Raw genomic sequence first — 19,810 nt, 5'->3', positions numbered from 1 at the left:
CACACATGTATTAATCATTTCTTTACTCGTTATTCATCCACTTTTGTCTACTATTTATAGCTATACTCTCACTCTTAACAGTGGCGTGTTGAGCAGTTTATCTTTTCTCTCTCTCCTCGATTAGACTATAAGCTACTTGAGGACAGAGGGTGTGTCTTCTACACTGGTCTGCCCCTAAGCACCTAGGACCAGGTCCTGCACATTGGATCGGCAACCTCAACCTAAAATAGAGCTCTCAAGCCCACTAGATCTGGTGTGGTTGAGTCCCATTGAGTAGAATGGCTCAACCAGATTCATTCATGGTGGCAGGCTCACTCTGTTTTTTTCCCAGATGCTGTTTTCCCCCTCCCTCACAATTTTCTTGGTTTTTATGAGCCATCAAACCCTCTACGGAAGCACCGCCTGCTTCTGCACTTTCAAAGGGGGAAGGGGTGGAGGAGAGGACATGAAAGCTGGAGGGAGGCTTTTTGAGAGGGGAGACACTTCTTCAGAAGCCTGCTTGGCTTTACGGTCATTACTTGTGCTTTTGTGTTTCCAGGAAGAGACACAGCTATTAATAAATGCGCCCATATCCAAATTGGGTCGTCTTTTTTGCGCGCACGCGCTCTCTCCCCTTCTCTCTCTCTGGCTCTTTCTTTTTCCGGGCTGACTTAATGAAGCCAAGTTTGCAAATGAAACATAATTTCAAAGACAGGCGTGTTGTCGGAAGGTCTCGGGATGATGTATGCATGCTCCTGCTCGTTAGCAGCTGTCTCTTTAATTACCGCAGATGCTAACGAGATGCTAACAGCATATGGTGACAGGGGGAGCCCTGCACTTTGCACCAAAGTAAAATTTATTTGTAAGCCGGCCGGGAAGGGGGACAGTCCTATTGGAATTTTTCCCCTAAAACCCTCCCTTTGGATTCTGTCTTTCCTCATTTCTACTTAGGAATACAGGAGGCTGATGGAAGATTCGAGCTTTGAGGTCTCATGAGATCTTTAAGGCTGAAGGGCAGCTGAAGTGGGGAGAGCAATAACTGGACATTTGGGTCATGATGCTTATTTGTCTGCATCCCTGTCCCTTCGTGGCAACTTTCAAAGTCTCTTCCCTTCTCTTTCTTCTCCATCCAGTCCCATCCCAACCCTCACCCACATGCTTCAAGTAACCCCTCACCACCTCCGCCCTCCTATTTGATTCCCATCCCTTCCACAATCAAATCCACCCTAATTCCTTTGTCTAGTAGAAATGAGTGTCTGCCTTCTTCACCCTTGAGAGTCCATTCATTTCCAGGGAGAAGGGGAAGCCTGTCTTTGGAGTTTCAGCCAGAGACATAGTGAAGTTGGTTTGTCACTGGTGGGCTATAACGAGTCAAGCAGAGGAGGTCTGGGCAAAGGCTTTTGAAGCATTAGACTCTCCAGTGAGAAATCGTGCTCTTTTGGTTTGCCGGGGCCCTTGAGTTGGTGGTTAATCCAGGGGCCTCTTCCCTTATTTCTAGTTTCTGTCCCTCTATCCTTCCCACTCCATACCTTCCAAGCTGGCCCAAGTTGCTCCTGCTGTCTTGTTGTGATCATTTCTGGGTACCAGCAGTTGAATATTTCCACACATGCCCAAGTTATGCTGGGTTCGGTCAGTGGAGATGACTGTTGACAGGTAGGCATTACCCTGGGGGGTCTGCAACCAAAGAGATACGGTCAATGGCTGCGTGAGCTAGAGACGAAAATACTGGGGTGACAAGTTACCCCATCATTAGTTTTCTGGTATGCTCTGGGCAGTGCTATGTTGGCCTCTGATGTCACCGCCAGTGGAAGCATGAGGACTGCCTGCCACATACCAACAGAGAGGGCCCGCTTATGATGTCAATTGCTGCAAAGTGCAGCTGGAAACTTTTAGGAAGATGACAGAAGCTGGGAATCATAATCTTTAAGGCGTTTCTGATCCCAACCCCCAGGGACTGGTTCCTGTAGGGTTGTGTAGGGGCTGGGTTATTCGATGGTTATTTCTCCATTTGCTCATGTCTTCTCACTGACCTACTCGCCCCACCCTTCCCTCTCACCCTCAGAGCCTCCTGCCCTCTTAATGCATTTCTATTTCCCGGCAGGAGTGTGCAGGAGAGCCACTGTTCATGTTGTACTGTGCCATCAAGCAGCAGATGGAGAAAGGCCCCATCGATGCCATCACAGGCGAGGCTCGCTACTCCCTGAGCGAAGACAAGCTCATCCGTCAGCAGATCGACTACAAAATGCTGGTTAGTGAAAATGGGAGCCGGTTCCAGGATTGGCTCTTGCCAGAACCCCTGGGTTCAACCTCCCTAAGTAGGACTTTGAGGCCCCACACCCACCCAGGATACTTAGACAAGAACTTCCTACCCTGGGTATCCCTCCTTCTTCTGATGTTCCCTGGCCCATCTTGCCCCAAGTTGGGGAGGCTTCCAGGCCCAGCACTTATGCTCCCCAGAAGCTGGGCGCTAGTCAAGGGGTTTCGGCCCACCGGTGTGGCAGCCGAACTGAGGGTTCGGGTCTCTGGACTGTGAAGGGTTCACAGAATATGGTTCTTTATTCCACCTGACCTGGTGAGCATGTGTTCCTGAGAAGCAGCGTGGCTTAGTGGAAAGAGCACGGGCTTGGGAGTCAGAGGACGTGGGTTCTAATCCCAGCTCCACGACTTGTCTGCTGTGTGACCTTCAGCAAGTCACTTAACTTCTCTGGGCCTCAGTTACCTCATCCGTAAAATGGAGATTAAAAGTGTGAGCCCCACGTGGGACAACCTGATTACCCTGTATCTACCCCAGAGCACAGAACATTGCTTGGCACATAATAAGCGCTTAACAAATACTATTATTATTATTATTATTATTATCTGGGCCCTCAGAAGGGTTTCTGCATCTATGAGGGAGATGTAGTATTGCTCTCCAGGTTTTTTAGTTAGTCTCCAAGGTTCTTATTCACTCTTGGGCTCTTTCCTCTGGGCTCACAATGCACTGGCTACGGGAGATGGCCTTGATTACCCAGCTGCAAGGGAGAGCAGGCTTCTCTCAACTGCTGCCTTCCCAAAAAACAGCTGCATTTATCCTCTGGCTTTTCTCCTCCTGTTCTGCCTACACTTAATCTTCAAAGTTCAGGTGCCCTGGGTTCTCCATCCCTTGCAGAATCCCTTGACTGTCTCATCAAGAGCCTGCTTATTCTGTATTTTCTCAAAGACGCCACACCATTTTGTCCTAATTGCATTTCTGGCCAGCACAAGAAAAACTCGTAACCTGAATGTGCTGAGTCAGAAAATCCTGTGCTTTCCAGCAGATCACTTATTTTACCTATTTTATCTGGTATGGTAGAAGCATGGGAAGACTAGATGCTGAAGGTGATAAGCAGAAAGGGCTCAAATGCACCCGAAGTTTCAGCATGGTTGGGGGTGAGTGGGGGAGAGGGAGAGGTTCAGGGAAGATAAATGGAAAAATGGAAGCATGGACCTTGGGCCATCCTGAGTGGAACTGGACCCAATTGAATCCAGTTCCCTTCCTTGGGATTGAAGAGAAGGAGAGGACAACCCAAACAGTCACAAGAGGATGAAAGTTATAGGGTAAAGAGGCAGGGAAAGCAGGGCATTTACCACCTTACATCCCTTAGGAAAATGACAGATTCATGGTGGAGTGAGCTGCCCAATTATCATCTGCCCATGCAAATGGGACCCTAAAGTAGGGCTCAGGGATGACACAAAATGACTTTACCATGTACCAATTTTCAGGGAAAGTAAGTGTCCAAACAACCTAATGCTGGGTGAAGTAGTCCTTGTCAGCTCTTTCATTTTCTGTGTCATTGCTTGTTTACAGGTGCTTCAGTCAATGTAGCTCTATTTCGGTCAGAAAAGGAAAAGCCGAATGATCCAGAATATCCAAAATTCAAACTGATCTTGTGCCTATGTGTTCTGTATATGTTCTGGGAGAGGGTGTAGGTGGACAGGAAGGTGTGTGAGTTGCACATCTTAGCGGTGAGTATAACTGTCCATTCCCTGGGGGTGATGGCTCCATGGCTGTTTGAGCCAGACACTCCCAGCTTTGCTCACCCTGACCTCTGACAAGACTGTAGGGTTGCACACCAGGGTCGGGAAGACCACTTTGGTTTATTCACTCTTTGAAATTTACCCCTTCCCTGTCTTCATCTCCCCTAAAATACCTATCCCTTTTCACAGCCACATTCATAATGAAAAGTTGGCAACTCTGGTATCCCCCCCTAGGTGAGAAGCCCCCACTTATGTGAGTTGGCCCTCTTGTTGTTTCTCTGCTCCCGGCAGACCCTGAACTGTGTGAATCCCGAAAATGAGAATGCTCCTGAGATCCCTGTAAAGGTTCTGAACTGCGACACCATCACCCAGGTGAAGGAGAAGCTCCTGGATGCCGTGTATAAGGGAGTCCCCTACTCCCAGAGGCCCAAGGCTGGGGATATGGATCTGGGTGAGTCAAAGTCCTGAGTGGGTGCCTGGGCTGGCATTGGCTGAGGAAGGGTGTGCATGGGCCAATTAAAATCCCTAAATCAGCTTGGGTTTATTTCTTGGGAACTCTAGAAGTCCCCAGTCTCACCCCAACTGGAAAACTCTGGGGTATAACTCCACTAATGTCCCGACCAAAGGTCGTGAAATGAATGTCATCAAACCCTGAGAGCAAGAGACTTTTGCCCTTAAAATCCCTGTGGGCAGGGATAATCAAGGGGAGCAGTGTGGCCTAATGGAAAGAGCCTGGGAGTCACAGGACCTGGGTTCCAATCCTGACTCTACCACTCCTCTGCTGTGTTACCTTGGGCAAATCACTTCACTTCTCTGTGCCTCATTTACCTCATCTGTAAAATGGAGATTAAATCCTCCTCCCTCCAATTTCGACTATGAGCCCTATGTGGGACAGGAACTGTGTCCGATCTGATTATCTTGTATCTAACCCAGTGCTTAGAATAGTGCTTGACACATAGTAAGCCCTTAATAAATACCATAAAATGAGAGGCGGAAGCATCTCCTTTGAGGGAAGGCATGGTGTCAACTCTGTTGTACTCCTGCTGACACCTCAAGTGTAATATATACAAAACAGAACTCCTCGTCTTCCCACCCAAGTCCCATCCTCCCAATTTTCCCATCACTGTTGATAACACCATCCTCCTGTCTCACAAGCCCGCAACCTAGGCATTATACTCAACTCCTCTCTCTCCCTTTCTCTCTCTCTCTCTCTTTCTGTATCTCTCTCTCATTCAGTCCACGTATTCAATGTAAAAAAATCCTGTTCGTTCATTCATTCAGTCGTATTGAGCGCTTACTGTGTGCAGAGCACTGTACCAAGTGCTTGGGAAGTACAAGTTGGCAACATATAGAGATGGTCCCTACCCAACAACGGGCTCACAGTCTAGAAGGGGGAGGCAGAAACAAAGCATGTAGACAGGTGTCAAAATCGTCAGAACAAATAGAATTGTTCTACCTTCACATCTCTAAAATCCACTCTTTCCTCTCCATCCAAACTGGTACCATGCTGATCTAAGCGCTTAATCCATCCAGCCTTGACTACTACATCAGCCTCCTTGCTGACCTCCCTGCCTCTCCCCAATCCAGTTCACACTCACTTTGCTGCTCGCATCATTTTTCTAAAATAAATCAGTCCATATCTCTCCACTCCTCAAAAACTTCCAACGGTTGCCATCCACCTCTTTACCATCAGTTTAAAGGCACTCATTCAACTAGCCCCCTCTTACTTTACCTCTCTGTGCTACAACTCAGCTCATACACTTTGCCTTCTCTAATGCCAGAGTACTCCCTGTGCCTTGATCTTACCTGTCTCATCACCGACCCCTTGCCCACATCCTCCCTCTGGTCTGGAACTCCCTCCCCTTTCATATGTCTCCCCCTTCTAGACTGTGAGTCCACTGTTGGGTAGGGACTGTCTCTATATGTTGCCAACTTGTACTTCCCAAGCGCTTAGTACAGTGCTCTGCACACAGTAAGCGCTCAATAAATACGATTGATTGATTGATATGTGATGGACCACCACTCTCCTCAACTTCAAGGCCCTCCTAAAATCACATCTCCAACAAGAGGCCTTCCTTGACTGGGCCCTTATTTCTCCCATCCACCCTCCCTTCCATGTCACCAATACACTGGAATCTGTACCCCTTAAGCACTTGATATTCACCCCACCCCCAACACCAAAGCACTAAAGTACATATCCCTGTACGCTTCCATTTCCCCAATCTATAATTGACTTTAATGTCTGTCTCCCCATCTTGACTGTGAGCTTCTTTGGGACAGGGAACATGATTACCAATCCTACCGTATTATTCTCTCCCAAGCACCTAGTCCAGTGCTCGCCACACAGTAAGTGCTTAGTAAATATGATCGATGGATCAGTTGACTGATCTCTCATCTCTGAAGCAACATCCTCCCCATCAAAGGATGCTCTTCCCTTCGCTCCCTTCCCTTTTTCTCTTTCCTCTGCCCTCCAGCTAACCCCCTCTTGTGTTTTCTTTCTAAGTAGAATGGCGCCAGGGCAGGATGGCCAGAATCATCCTACAAGATGAAGACGTGACCACCAAAATAGACAATGACTGGAAGAGGCTCAACACCCTGGCTCACTATCAGGTAGGTGGAGCCAGGCCTGGGCCAAGCTTCCTCCTGAAGCGTGGGCGGCAAGAGGTTCTACGACAGTGGCATGTGGACTGTAGAAGCTGGCGGGAAAGGAGGAAGAGATTGGAGTGCAGTGACCTTGGAATAAATACAATCACCGTTGGCTGATTACAACCAGACTCTGAGACATCTCATTGGGTTTTGTGTTGTGAGTCAGTAAAGATTAGGAAGGCTTTTGGGTTCCAGTAAAAACTGCACTCCAGTGCAGTTCAGTGAACTCCAAAGGAAAGTTTTTAACTGCCCGCTGTGGTCTAATCAGTATGGATCTCTGCCCCCAGGTGACGGATGGCTCTTCAGTGGCACTGGTGCCTAAACAGAACTCGGCCTACAACATATCCAACTCCTCTACCTTCACCAAGTCACTCAGCAGATATGGTGAGCGGGTGGTTTGAGACTACTCAGACCCTGTTGACTGGTTGGGCGTGAGGAGAGGAGGGCCATTTCCCTGGAGTAAAGGGTTTTAGCTCACGTAAGGAACTTAGAGAAAGTCAAAGTCTGGGTGCTTGGGGCAGTCTTGGTTGTTGGCCAAGAGGAGCTGTCAAGGATTCGGCAGGGAAGCCGATCGGGAAAGCTGACCCAACATTTATTCACTCTTTCAATCGTATTTATTGAGCGCTTACTGCGTGCAGAGCACTGTCCTAAGCGCTTGGGAAGTACAAATCGGCAACATATAGAGACGGTCCCTACCCAACGACGGGCAGTGTCAGAGTTCCGTCACAGCCATGAAGTGGAGTGAAGAAGGAGGCAAGGATTCACCATGGTCCGGAGGGTAATGGAAAAGGGAAGCGGGGGCAAAGACTGGCCCTGGAATGGTTTTTTGTTCCTACAGAGAGCATGCTGAGAACCGCCAGCAGCCCTGACAGCCTGCGCTCTCGGACCCCTATGATTACCCCTGACTTGGAGAGTGGCACCAAGCTCTGGCACCTGGTGAAGAACCACGACCACATGGACCAACGGGAGGGGGATCGAGGCAGCAAGATGGTCTCTGAGATCTATCTGACTCGCCTGTTGGCTACAAAGGTAACACAAGTGACATGAGATGGGGACAAATGCCCTGTGCAGAGCCATTACTGGGTCAAACCACTGGTCTGTCCATCCTAGGATTCTGTCTCCAATAGTGGCCAAAAGAGGCTTGGAGGAGCCCTGTGCTGGTTGCCCTTCTGGACTTTCATCCTTATGGATAGGGATAGTCTATCCAATAACTCAACTTTCCCTCTAATGATTCCTCATGGACCTCTTGTCATGAATCTATCCAAACTCTTTGTCTGATGATATTTCCTTCCTGTACAACTTCCTGAGGCATTGAACTCCAAAGGTTGATCATGAAGGTGGTGGGGTGGGAAAGCTTGGCTGGAGACCCTCTGAGGATCCCACAGTGTCAGGAAATGGCAGAACATCTAACATTACACAGGCGGTTTTCCATGAAATATGGCAATAATAATAATAATTATAGTATTTGTTAAGCGCTATGTACCAGTCACTGCACTGTAATAAGATCTGAGGTGGGTACCAGCGGTATAGCATAGGGGATAGAGCACAGGCCTAGAAGTGAGAAGGTCATGGGTTCTAATCCCAGCTCCGCCACTTGTCTGCTGTGTGACCTTGGGCAAGTCACTTCACTTCTCTGGGCCTCAGTTACGTCATCTGTAAAATGGGGATCGAGACTTTGAGCCCCACATGGGGCAGGGACTATGTCCAACCCGATTTGCTTGTATCAACCCCAGCTCTTAGTACAGTGGCTGGCACACAGTAAGCGCTTGACAAATACCATAATTATTAATTATTATTATTACAAGCTAATCAGTTTGGACACAGACAACGTTTCATCTAGACTCTTAGGTCTGAGACCAGACACAGCTCCCTCCACACCCACATCTCCAAATTCCCCCGAAGCTACCAAACAACTGCCGTTTTCTTTTTCTTGCTGCCCCCAAAGACTTAGTATGGGACCCCACCTAGAGCAAGCTCTCAGTCAGGGCTGGAGATACTGTGACTGATTTTCAAAAATCCCAAATGTATTTAGATTTCTGGTCTCTGGGGTCCCCAGTTTGTCTTCATATGATGTTTGTCAGGGGCTTTGACCCAGGAGCCCCTGGGTTTTGAGGTTTTATGTGACAGCTACCATATGGCTTCCAGGAAGCAAGGGTAGGAACCTGGCCCGACCTATACTGTGCCATCATGCAACTCTTGGGAAAACCCTTACTTCGTCCGAACCCCCAATGAAGGGACCAATATTTCTGTTCCCTGCCCCACCCAAGGCCTGCATTCATTCCCAAAAAAGCCTTGCCATTTTTCTCAGGCTGAGGTATAGTTGCTAAGCTGCTGAGGCTGGTTGAATGCCTGTCTCCTATGGGACAACTTCAGCTGCTCCTTCTGCCCACGATGAGGAGCCCCACCTGCCCCATGACTAAGCCCAACACTAGCCCAGCCAGAAGCCTGCCTTCTAGGCACAATTCTCCACAGAAAAGCGGGCACACTTCAGGCTCATGGCAGCAGGGAGCTGGGCTTGATCTGTGGATCAACTAGGAATAAACCCCTTTCCCATTGCTTTCAACCCATCCTAGCCACTGAGCCTAACCTACAAGCCGTTCAGTAGAGCCGTTTTTCAATTATTCACATGTGCTCCCTCTCCTTCCCTGTTCATCTCTGCACATCTCATGCCGAGGGGTTTTCCGTATGCCTGTTTTTTCCTGGAAATTGCCTCTGTGGAGGTGTGTGTGTGTCTTTTCTCCTGCAGCCAGCTAGTTCTTTGAGGACGTGGGCCAGAAGTGGACTGTTTCCAAAGTCATTACATGGAAATCCTGTCATGAAAACTTGAAGACTGGGGAGCCAGGGTAGGGGAGAGGGAGCCAGGGAGAAGCACCATTCTCTTCAATGGCTCCAACCAATCACTTGTTTGCACTGAGCTCTGAGCAAGTAAGGAGCTTCTCGGAGCCTGCTATGGCTCATGCAAACCCCGGGCCCCTAAGGATTTTCCAGGACCCCTTTGGGCCTGCCTGGCTCTGGCAGGGACTGTGCCTTATATACACTTCATTTTCCCTGCAGTGCCCCTACAATTCACTCTCAAGGGAAGCTCAATAAATGTCTAAAAGCAAGTGCTTCAGCTTCCCTGGCAAGGAAAGGTCCATAAAATTGAAGGATCCCGCAGAATGAAATCGCAGCCTCCCATAATACCTAAACTCCTGGGGTTAAGACTAGCTGGTCGATGGGGCCTTCATAGGCTTGAGACACCCTCATGTTAATGTTTCCTTTTGGAGGTGGTCAGACCTCCCTCCGCCGACCTAACCAAAGAACCGACCCCATTCCCGCCCCTTTAGCCCCTCACCTAGTTCACCTGCCCCTCTCCTTCCCAGGCATTGATGCCCATTGTATGCTTTGTTCTACTGGGGATGGGCATTGTCTTTTTACCCATAGCTGTCCCCTCCCCCCACCCAGCTGAGCAGCAATGGAGCCTGAGGGCGGCACACACATAAAGGACTCTCGTTGTGAGAGCCATATTATGACTCAGCCTAATGCATCTGATCAATTAGAAGAACGAACAAAAGCGGGCAGCTGCTGATAGGGCAGAGCCTGGCTCAAGGGGCGGTTCTTTCCAAATTTACATAGTGGAAGGAAAAAGCAATCAATCTTAACGCATTCACTGCTGTTCCCCAGAGCCCTGCTAGGTTGTTCAACGCTCTGGCGGTGTTCCCTGGCCATCGATCGTCGTCATCATCATTATCATCATCATCATCATGGTTGTCATCATCTTCCCTGGTACTGAGCAAGCACCTGCTGGGTGCAGAGCACTGAACTAGGGGGCACTTGGGGAACATACAGAAGAAATATCTGATGGGATACCTGCCCTCGAGAAGCTTATGCTGCAAAGGGAAAGACAGACATATACTGATGGACTTTCATGGGTTGAAAGTAGGAGAGTAGCTACAAATAAATCCAGGTGGCTAGATGAACAAGTACTCAGGGGGCTGTGGAAGGGTGGGAGATGAATTAGGACAGGCTTCCTGGAGAAAGTGGTTTTTTCGGAGGGCTTGGAAAAAGGGCGGGGGCATGGTTTGGTGAAGCTACTGGGTGGAAGCTTGTGTGCCTTTGGTATTAGGAGCTCGAGAATTTCAGGAAGTGTTTGCTTTTCTCTCTGGAACTTCTGTACATGTCTGTGGCTGAAGACCTGATTGCAGACATTCCCTAGGATGTTGGGTCCCGGAGACTGCGATCCCCAAACTCTCGGTCTCCAGCCCAGCAGAAGACCCACAGCATCCAATTTGAGCACTGGGAATCTCCCTCCGTTGCTAGTAGTGGGTGTCTCATGCTGTCTTCAGGGTTAGCAGCCTAAATCTCAGTGCCAAATAGGCTGAAACCGGTACTGGGCCACAGCCCTAAATTTGAAAATCCTGTCCTTAGGGGGTAGGGTCAGTCCAGGCCTCAGGGGACCAGTGGGGATGGTTTTGTCCAGCCCCTGGTCAAAACCTTTCTCTCCATTCATGGAAGCGCAATTTCAATGTCGTGTGTATGTGTTTGTGCGTGTCTGTACCGAGCACCTTGAGGAAGGACAAGCATTGGTCTCTGCCCTCAAGATCCTACAGTCTAATGGGGGATACAGGACCAACAGAAGTCCACAGACATTTCTCAACTGAACCAGCCCCCAAGTGGTTGGGTGCCAAAGCCTATCCACAGGGGCTTCCCGGCCCCACTTACACGAAGTTGATTCTCCTGCTCCAGGCTCCAGATGGGAGGCTCTGGCTGGAGCACAACAAGTTGGAGCTGTGAAGGTCGGTCCCGGGGCAGAACACCTGGTTGGCCAGGCTGCCCAGAAACTCCTCCCTGCAACCCGGCCCCACCCCCACCCCCTTAGCCCAGTAGATTATTCTGGCCACACCCAGACTTGTGTCCGCGAATAGACTCGACTCGTGGGTGTGGGTGAAATCCTAGGCTCTCACAGGGAGCAGGAACTTGTGAACTCAAAACCTCTTCCCTAGGAAAAGAGAAGGCGACTTCCCGTTCTGTCATCCCATTGTTCATTCAGGGTAAACCACGATGGGGAACTCCACCGGCAGTTCCCTGGGCTCTGCTGCTCCACGTTCTGGAGATGGTGGCGGCGAAGCATTAAAGACCAGGCCCATTGCCATACATTACTGGGCGAGGCCTGCGGTCGGCCCGTGGTCCATCCGGCTCCAGCTTCTGTCTTGGACAGTGGCGACTGGATGCTCAGAGGCACCACGAGCTGGTTGTCCTCCTTGAACTCCGTCCTCGTGGTTCGGGATGGACCATCCAACATCCCCACCTTTTCCCTCTAGTGCCCCCATTGTGGACTCTCATCTGTGAATTTATATGAACCCATCTTGAACTTACTGATATTTTTGGTGCCCTGCAGCAAGCACCAATCTTGTGCCTGGCTTCATTCTTGGGTCTGGCCTACTGGGAGCACGGAGTTTAACTGAGTCTCCTTTGTTTCCCCTCCTCCCCCTCCCCCCTGTAGGGAACCTTGCAGAAGTTTGTGGATGACCTCTTTGAGACCATCTTCAGCACTGCCCACCGGGGCAGCGCCCTCCCTCTTGCAATCAAATACATGTTCGACTTTCTTGATGAGCAAGCAGACAAGCATCAGATCAATGACTATGATGTCCGGCACACCTGGAAGAGCAACTGGTAAATGGAGGGCGATGGTGGGGCTGTGTGGGCCGGAGAGGGAGGAGAGAAGAGCAGTTAGGGAGAGGGAGTCGCCCCGCCCTGCTCTGCCTTGCCCTTCCAGCCCCTTATGTCAGCTCCGGTTGCAGCAAGTTTGGAGTCAGGAAGAACTTCCTGACTCAGGAAAGGATTGCCGAGGAAGGCTGCCGAATTGCCTTCTCTGGAGAGGTTTAGGAAAGGGACGTGGAGTCCCATCTCTCTGGAGGAATCTCAGTGTGGGCTTTTTGCGTGGAGGCCGGGGTTGACCTACAGATCCTTTCTGCCTGACAATTCTCCGCCTCACCGATTGAATTTGCAGTACTCGTTTATACTCGTGTGCTTCGTCTGCCACCGCCTTCCAAAATGTTCAGAACACTTTAGAGATTTCTCTCTCTGTTTAGGTGGGGGAGCCGTGGCACAGGGAGAAGTGACTTAGTTCAGGGCACGCCGCAAGAATCCCGATTCCAAGTGCTGTGCCCCAGATCACTGCCTGGCTCCATTCTCGGAAAGCCCTCTGGGCCAAACGCCCTTTAGAAGTCTGTTCTCCAGGGCATCTCAGAATTAAAGCACTGGGGTGTCTGAGGCTGACTCGTAACGTTTTTCCTTTGGTTCATGCGACACTTACTTCTGTTCCAGAGAACACAAAGTGCTCCGCTGAAACTCATATATTCCCCCACGACAACCTGATGAGTCAAAGTTGGAGTGGGGGAGGGGGGACGATAAAAACACAGATGACTTTTTCTCACTTTGCTAGTCATTTAACAACTAGCTAATGCCGCTTCTCTCTCTCGCCTTCCTCTTTAAGCCTCGTTGATTAACTGGTCTCTGCTTTCCTTGAGCAAGATGGTGTCTAGTCAGAGTACAGAGCTACCAGGGAGAGAAGCAGAAGATATGTGAATTGCCATAGTCAGCTAGTGGCAGGGCGAGGACTGCAGTCCAGGTCACCTAACTTCCTGTCCTGTGCTCTTTCCTACAAGACTACACTGTCTACCAACATTAATTTCCATGTTAGGTTCTCCAGCTAACCCAAAGCACCTTTCTTAAAGATGATTGACTGTGAGATTCACCAGCCAAACTCCCAATTCCTCTATTGCCACTCTTCCCACATTCAGTTGTTGGCCTTAAAGCTGGCTTTGTCCAGGCACAATCGATTTTTGGCTCTGATCCTGCTCTGGGCTTGTCAGGATCTAATTGCCACTTGATTCTCTCTGTGGCACAGAGCCATTCTGGCCTGCTGTGACCAAAGCAGCCTGGCCGTGGGCCCCTCCTCCACTCTGAGCTCAGCAGTGGCACACTTCTTGTTTACACACTGCTTGCACATTAGCAGTTCCAGCCTTTCAGTTGTGAACTTGCCCCCACCCCCACCCTAGGGGTCAGGAGGAGGGTGGGCCAGGTCAGCTCAACTGCTGTGCCCCCAATCTCATGCTTCCCTGGAATTGCCATCACTCGCTCCCCCACCTGCCCCTCAACTCAGATGCTCTAAAACGCCATCGAGTCTCCTGTTGGATTGCTGCTGCCTCCCCAATTTCTCAGACTGTGGCGGTGCCTCCCTGAGTTCACGAGGGACCTGGATGCTGCTCAGTCAGAGAGAGGCTGGCATTTCTCCATTTGAACAAGTGTGGGGAGCCCCCAGACCCGAGGGTCTCCTCCCTCCTCTCCTGTCTCATCTCTCCGATTCTCTTCTTGCCAGGGCCGGGCCTATTCTTGCACCTGGCATTTGTGGACTGGCAGCCAGGTTGCTTCTGTAGCATTCAGTCCCTAGCTGCAATTAGCGGAGCAAGAAAAGAAGCATTTTTACACGGAGACGTGAGGGCACAGAATGGTCAGGGATGATTGATCACTCAGCCTTATCTAGTAGGGGCTGAGCTAGGAGGGAGGAGGGTCTTACGTTGCTGGTTCCCTGAATGCTAACACTGCCATCGTGCCTCTCAAGGGACCGGGCCGATGCCCCATGAGAATCCCAGTGGCTATTGTTTACCCTGCTGCGGGGGGGGGGGGGAGGGGGATGAGGAGGGTACTGGGCCTGGGAACCCTTCTGCTTGATTCTAGCCCAGTATTGCAGGGCTGACACTTAGTCGGTCACAGCAGCCTGGCCTTAGGGGACTTGACTTCACTGCAGTTTGAAACAGGCAGACAGCGGTTGGGCGGGAGACAAAGGACGCTCAGCTGTTCAGACCACTTCCTTTGGAGTAATAAATAATATTGGAGCAGACATGGCTGCCCTTCATGGCCCTGTAACTTGGCACAGCACACAGGTCCAAGGGGCAGATCCGAGGCCATGAGGGGCAGGCTGTGTACCATTTGCATTGAGGATGGTTTGTCAGGCCTACTTCGTGAGAGGAAAGGAGGCAAATTTCCTTAGACCAGAGGATGAAAGACATACCTGTTCATGGATCACCAGTGATCACTTGTGAACCTCTGCTCATTGAGGACCACTGGCAGGCCCTGTTGGCCATCTCCAAACTAAAGCAGCTGGCTGCCCACCAGCATCCCTGACATGAGGTTTGGGCTTTGATCCTCAGGTGACTCGAATGGGTCGTCAATGGATAGGATGAAATGGTGAAGCTGGATGCAGATGACTCCCAAGTCAGGGTGGGGAAGAAAGACAGGTGTTCCAAGGGCTCTGCCCAAGCCTCAGCAACCCTATTGCTGGAAGAGCTTTCCAGGGCCCTCACCACTACGGCCTCCATGGTCCCCGTGGCAAGTAACTGCTCTCCATCCAGGGGGGAACATGGAAAGGCTTAGGCTGGGGCCCGATGAGCTCCAAGGGGAGGTTGATCAGACCAAGTGACCAGGAGGGAGGCCCTGTCTATCGAACACGGGCTCAAGGTCTTGCTCGCCCTGACAACTCTACTGACGTTTCTCTTTTCCTTTTCTTCTTCTTCTCGCTCCCATTCTTCCTCCCCTCTTCCTTCCCAGTCTACCTCTGCGTTTTTGGGTGAACGTGATTAAGAATCCCCAGTTCGTGTTTGACATTCACAAGAACAGTATTACGGATGCCTGCCTCTCTGTGGTGGCCCAGACTTTCATGGACTCGTGCTCCACCTCTGAGCATAAGCTGGGCAAGGACTCTCCCTCCAACAAGCTGCTGTACGCCAAGGACATCCCCAACTACAAGAGCTGGGTGGAGAGGTGAGTTGCGCCTCCAAGATCTCCCCGTGTTTCCTCTTTCCATCCCCACCCAGTCTACCTTTTTTTTTTTTTTTGGTATGGTATTTGTTGTCGCTTGCTACATATCACACGCTGAACTTAGCCTTGGGATAGATACAAGATAATCAGGTCCCACATGTTAAGTCGGAGGGAGAACAATATTGAATCTCCATTTTGCCGTTGAGGAAATTGAGGCACAGAGAAGTGAAGTTACTTGCCTAAGGTCACACAGCAGGTAAGTGACAGAGCCTTTGTGTTCTAGAGGGGAAGGAAACTGAGCTTTAGGTCTTGGTTGCTTGAGCAGCTTCTTAGATTGTGAGCCTACTGAGGGCCAGGGACTGTGTCTAATTTTCACCTGTGTATTTCTCTCCCCAGTGCTTAATACGGCACTTATAAGCACTTACTAAATGGCATGACTACTGCTAGATATGAGCTCCTCAACTAGATTGTGAGCTCCTTGAGTGAAGAGATCAGGTCTACCTAACCAATTGTATCATTTTCTCCCAAGCATTTAGTTCAATGCTCAGCACCCAGTAAAAGCTCAATAAATAACATTGATTGATTGATTGGCAGGAGGGAGGGAGAGTGCTCTGATCCCCCTGATGTGTGACCCGTGATCCATGGAGAAGACAGATTGGCTGCAGGAGGAATCTTAGCCCCGCTTCTGCTCCCTGGCCCTGCTTCTCCCTGGCCAGGATGTTGGGGTCTGCCAGCAGGATCACTCAGTCAGTCAGTGATATTTATTGAATGCTTACTGTGTGCAGAGCATTGTACTTAACACTTGGGAGAGTACACTGCAACAGAGTTGGTAGACATATCCCCTGTCCACAGCGACCTTACAGTCTAGAGGGGAAGACAGATAGAAGTCTCTGGGAGATTTCTGCAGGACCCTGAAGGTCAGGTAAAGGGATTTACTCTGCTGCATTCTCTTCCCTAGATTTCGATGCTTGCAACTTTTAGTCACCAACTCCTCCTGCTGGCCTCCCTGCACTAATCAATCAATGGCATTTATTGAACACTTATCATGTGCAGAACCTGGAAAGGTACAATTGATTAGGTAGACACAGTTCCTGCCCCCGAGGAGCTTACATTCTAATGGGGGAGAGGGACATTAAAATAAATTTCAGGTAGCAGCTGAATATGAGGATCTGTATATAAAATGCTATGGGGGTGAGAGTGAGTATCAAAATGCTCAGGGCACAGGCCTGGGAATCAGAGGACTTGGGTTCTAAATCCAGCCACGCCATTTGTCTCCTATGTGACCTTGGGCAAGTCACTTAACTTCTATGTGCCTCAGTTACCTCATCTGTAGAATGGGGATGAAGTCTGTGAGCCCCATGTGAGACAGGGACTGTGTCCAACCTAATTAGCTTGTATCTATGCAGTGCTTAGAACAGTGCTTGAAACATAGTAAGTGCTTAACAAGTACCATCAGTATTATATGGATTCAACTGTGTTGGTGGCTCAGTTGGGAGAGAGAATAGTGTGGGAAGATGAGAGGTTAGTCAGGGAAGGCTTCCTGGAGGAGGGAGGATTTGACTACTCAAATCCTTTGCAGATAGGGCAAGTGGTGGTCTGTCAGATAGTGCTTTGCACACAGCGCTTAATAGATGTCATTATTATTATTATTAAATGAAGGGGGAGGGAGTAAGGGGTTGACTTGAGAAAGAAGAGATTGAAGTACGGTAAGTAGGTGTTATAGGAGTGAAGTATGTGGGCTGGCTTGTAGTGGGAGATCAGCGAGGTGAGGTGGGAGGGAGATTGCTGATTAAGTGCCGTAAAGCCGATGGTGAGGAGTTCTGCTTGATGCAGTGATGGATGGGCAGCCATTGGACTTTCTCACCCAGCCTCCACCTCTCTTCTGTTTGCTGTGTGTCTGTTCTTTCCCCTTTAAGATTGTGAGCTTTTTCAGCATGGGAATGGTGCTTTGTCCATAGTGGGCAATTAATTGAGGTATTGGTTGATTTCTTTTTCCCCCTTATCCCTTCAAGGTATTACGCAGATATTGCAAAGATGCCAGCAATCAGTGACCAGGACATGAGTGCATACCTGGCAGAACAGTCACGGTTACACCTGAGCCAGTTCAACAGCATGAGTGCTCTGCATGAGATTTACTCGTACATCACTAAGTACAAGGATGAGGTAAGGCTTCACCTTTGGCTTATGTCCCCTGCTGTCCCCTTTTTATGGTATTAGCAGTAGCCAGGCTCTGGCGGCAAATAGTCCAAATTTCCCATGCTATTATGGCAGATGTCCTCAAGGCACAAGAAAGCAGGACAAAGACAGGCAAACCAGCATTGATATGTGGAGCCATTTGAAAGCATGAATAGGCAAAGGGAGAGCCGTGTGCAACAAAACAGGAGCTCTGTTGGTGGGCACTAAATCAGTGTCAAGCCATCTTTGTGGGCCACCGACTGTCTGGAGGTGTGGACCCAAGGGTGTGTCATTGGCTTAGGCCTGGGGGTCTGAGATCTGTGGTTTATGGTAGGTATCGGGTGGGGCTAAATGGAGGGGGTGTCAACGTTGTGATCTAAGGCCCAGTAGGGTGGGACCTCCTGTTAATAATGATGGCATTTGTTAAGCGCTTACTATGTGCAAAGCACTGTTCTAAGCACTGGGGGGATAAAAGGTGATCAGGTTGTCCCATGTGGGGCTCACAGTCTTAATCCCCACTTTACAGATGAGGTAACTGAGGCTCAGAGAAGTTAAGTGACTTGCCCAAGGCCACACAGCAGACATGTGGCGGAGCCGGGATTCGAACTCATGTCCTCAGACTCCCAAGCCCGTGCTCTTTCCACTGAGCCACGCTGCTTCCTGTGAATGCTGGGTTGCCGTGAATAGACCCAATTGAAATCCCTTTAGCAGGAAGATGAAGAGTTAAAACAAGAAGCAGCTCAGACTACTAGAAAGAGCACAGAACTGGAAGTGGGCAGACCTGGCTTTGAATCCCGGCTCCGCCACTGGCCTGCTCTGTGACCTTGAGTGAGTCACATCACTTCTCTGTGCCTCATCTTCCTCCTCTGTAAAATGGGGATAAAATATCTGTTCTCCCTTCCCCTTAAACTGTATCCTGTATCTGTCTTATTGCTTAACAGATACCACAATTATTATTATTACTGGGATGTGGGTGCCTTGTTGATGTACTGTAATCAATTGATCAATCAATGGTAATTACTGAGTGCATACAGTAGTATACAGAGTTCTGTACTATGAGTTTGGGAGAGTACAGTTCGAATCAGTAGACACGTTCCTTGCCCACACAATGAGTTTACAGTCTTGAGAAGTTAACATGGCAAAAATACTTGTCTCTTTCACTTGAGGATTGACAAAAGGGAGGGATCTGAGAGCTGGCAGTGAAGCAGTTTGGGGAGGAATCCTAGGCACAGATCTGGCCTGGAGGGGACAGATGTTCCCACTGCCTCTGTGGCAGGTCACTGTTACGTTCCAATTCTGAGCTGACTCCTAGCTCTACTGATGCCCTTTTATGCCTCTTTCCAGTCACTGCCCCGAGACTCTGCGTCCTCCCTCTGATCTTGGGTGGTGGATTAGAATTTCACCCCTCCCAATATTTTCTCCTTGGCTAAGGCACTAGGCACAGGAGCTGGCATGCTCTGGCCCTCAGGGAAATTCCCCTGCAGAGAGGAAGTGTCTGGGTGTCCAGGGGTGAGGGTGAGTGAGCGGGCACACTGATCACCAGCCACCCACTGCTTAGGGAGGCGAGCAGAGCAGCCCATCTGGCATCATTTGGACTAATTAACTCCATAAACCACTATCCAAACACACTCGTGGAAATTATTAAAGCAGTAAAATATACAGCTACAATAAAAGATATCTAACCCACAAGAACGCAGGGCTTTATGTTTCCCATAAACCATGGCAAAGACCATGTGCAGACAATTGACGTTAGTGAGGAACCAGAGCTTCCTCCTGGCTTGCATCAGAGCCGGGGAACTGCCCCCCTGGAGTCCTCTCTGACCCCAGGAGGCTGGGGAACAAGAGGTTAGGAACGGTGGCTCACCCAGAAGGATGGCTGTTGAATGATCATTTCATGCTGCCCACCTGCTTTGGGAAGGTGGTCATTCTTTCGTTCATTCATTTAATCGTATTTATTGAGCACTTACTGTGTGCAGAGCACTGTACTAAGCGCTTGGGAAGTACATGTTGGCAACATATAGAGATGGTCCCTACCTAACAGTGGGCTCACAGTCTAGAAGGGGGAGACAGAGAACAAAACAAAACATATTAACAAAAAAAAAATAGAATAAATATGTACAAATAAAATAAATAGAGTAATACATACAAACATATATACATATATACAGGTGCTGTGGGGAGGGGAAGGAGGTAAGGTGGGGGGGATGGGGAAGGG

At 49.6% G+C, this 19,810-nt stretch overlaps 1 protein-coding gene across 1 annotated transcript in view; it reads left to right on the top strand.

Moving 5' to 3' along the window:
• Positions 1-19,810, top strand: part of PLXNA1 (plexin A1) — a 249,591-nt gene that overhangs the window by 221,259 nt on the left and 8,522 nt on the right. Inside the window, exons 24-31 of the mRNA XM_038772017.1 lie at positions 2,081-2,227; positions 4,267-4,426; positions 6,479-6,585; positions 6,909-7,005; positions 7,460-7,650; positions 12,104-12,273; positions 15,211-15,423; positions 17,433-17,583. Of these exons, the coding sequence (XP_038627945.1) occupies positions 2,081-2,227; positions 4,267-4,426; positions 6,479-6,585; positions 6,909-7,005; positions 7,460-7,650; positions 12,104-12,273; positions 15,211-15,423; positions 17,433-17,583 (1,236 nt within the window). The remainder of the gene's footprint in view (positions 1-2,080; positions 2,228-4,266; positions 4,427-6,478; positions 6,586-6,908; positions 7,006-7,459; positions 7,651-12,103; positions 12,274-15,210; positions 15,424-17,432; positions 17,584-19,810) is intronic.

The sequence above is a fragment of the Tachyglossus aculeatus genome, chromosome X1, assembly GCF_015852505.1.
Source record: "Tachyglossus aculeatus isolate mTacAcu1 chromosome X1, mTacAcu1.pri, whole genome shotgun sequence".
NCBI lineage: Eukaryota > Metazoa > Chordata > Mammalia > Monotremata > Tachyglossidae > Tachyglossus > Tachyglossus aculeatus.
This window is presented reverse-complemented; position numbering and strand designations above follow the sequence as displayed.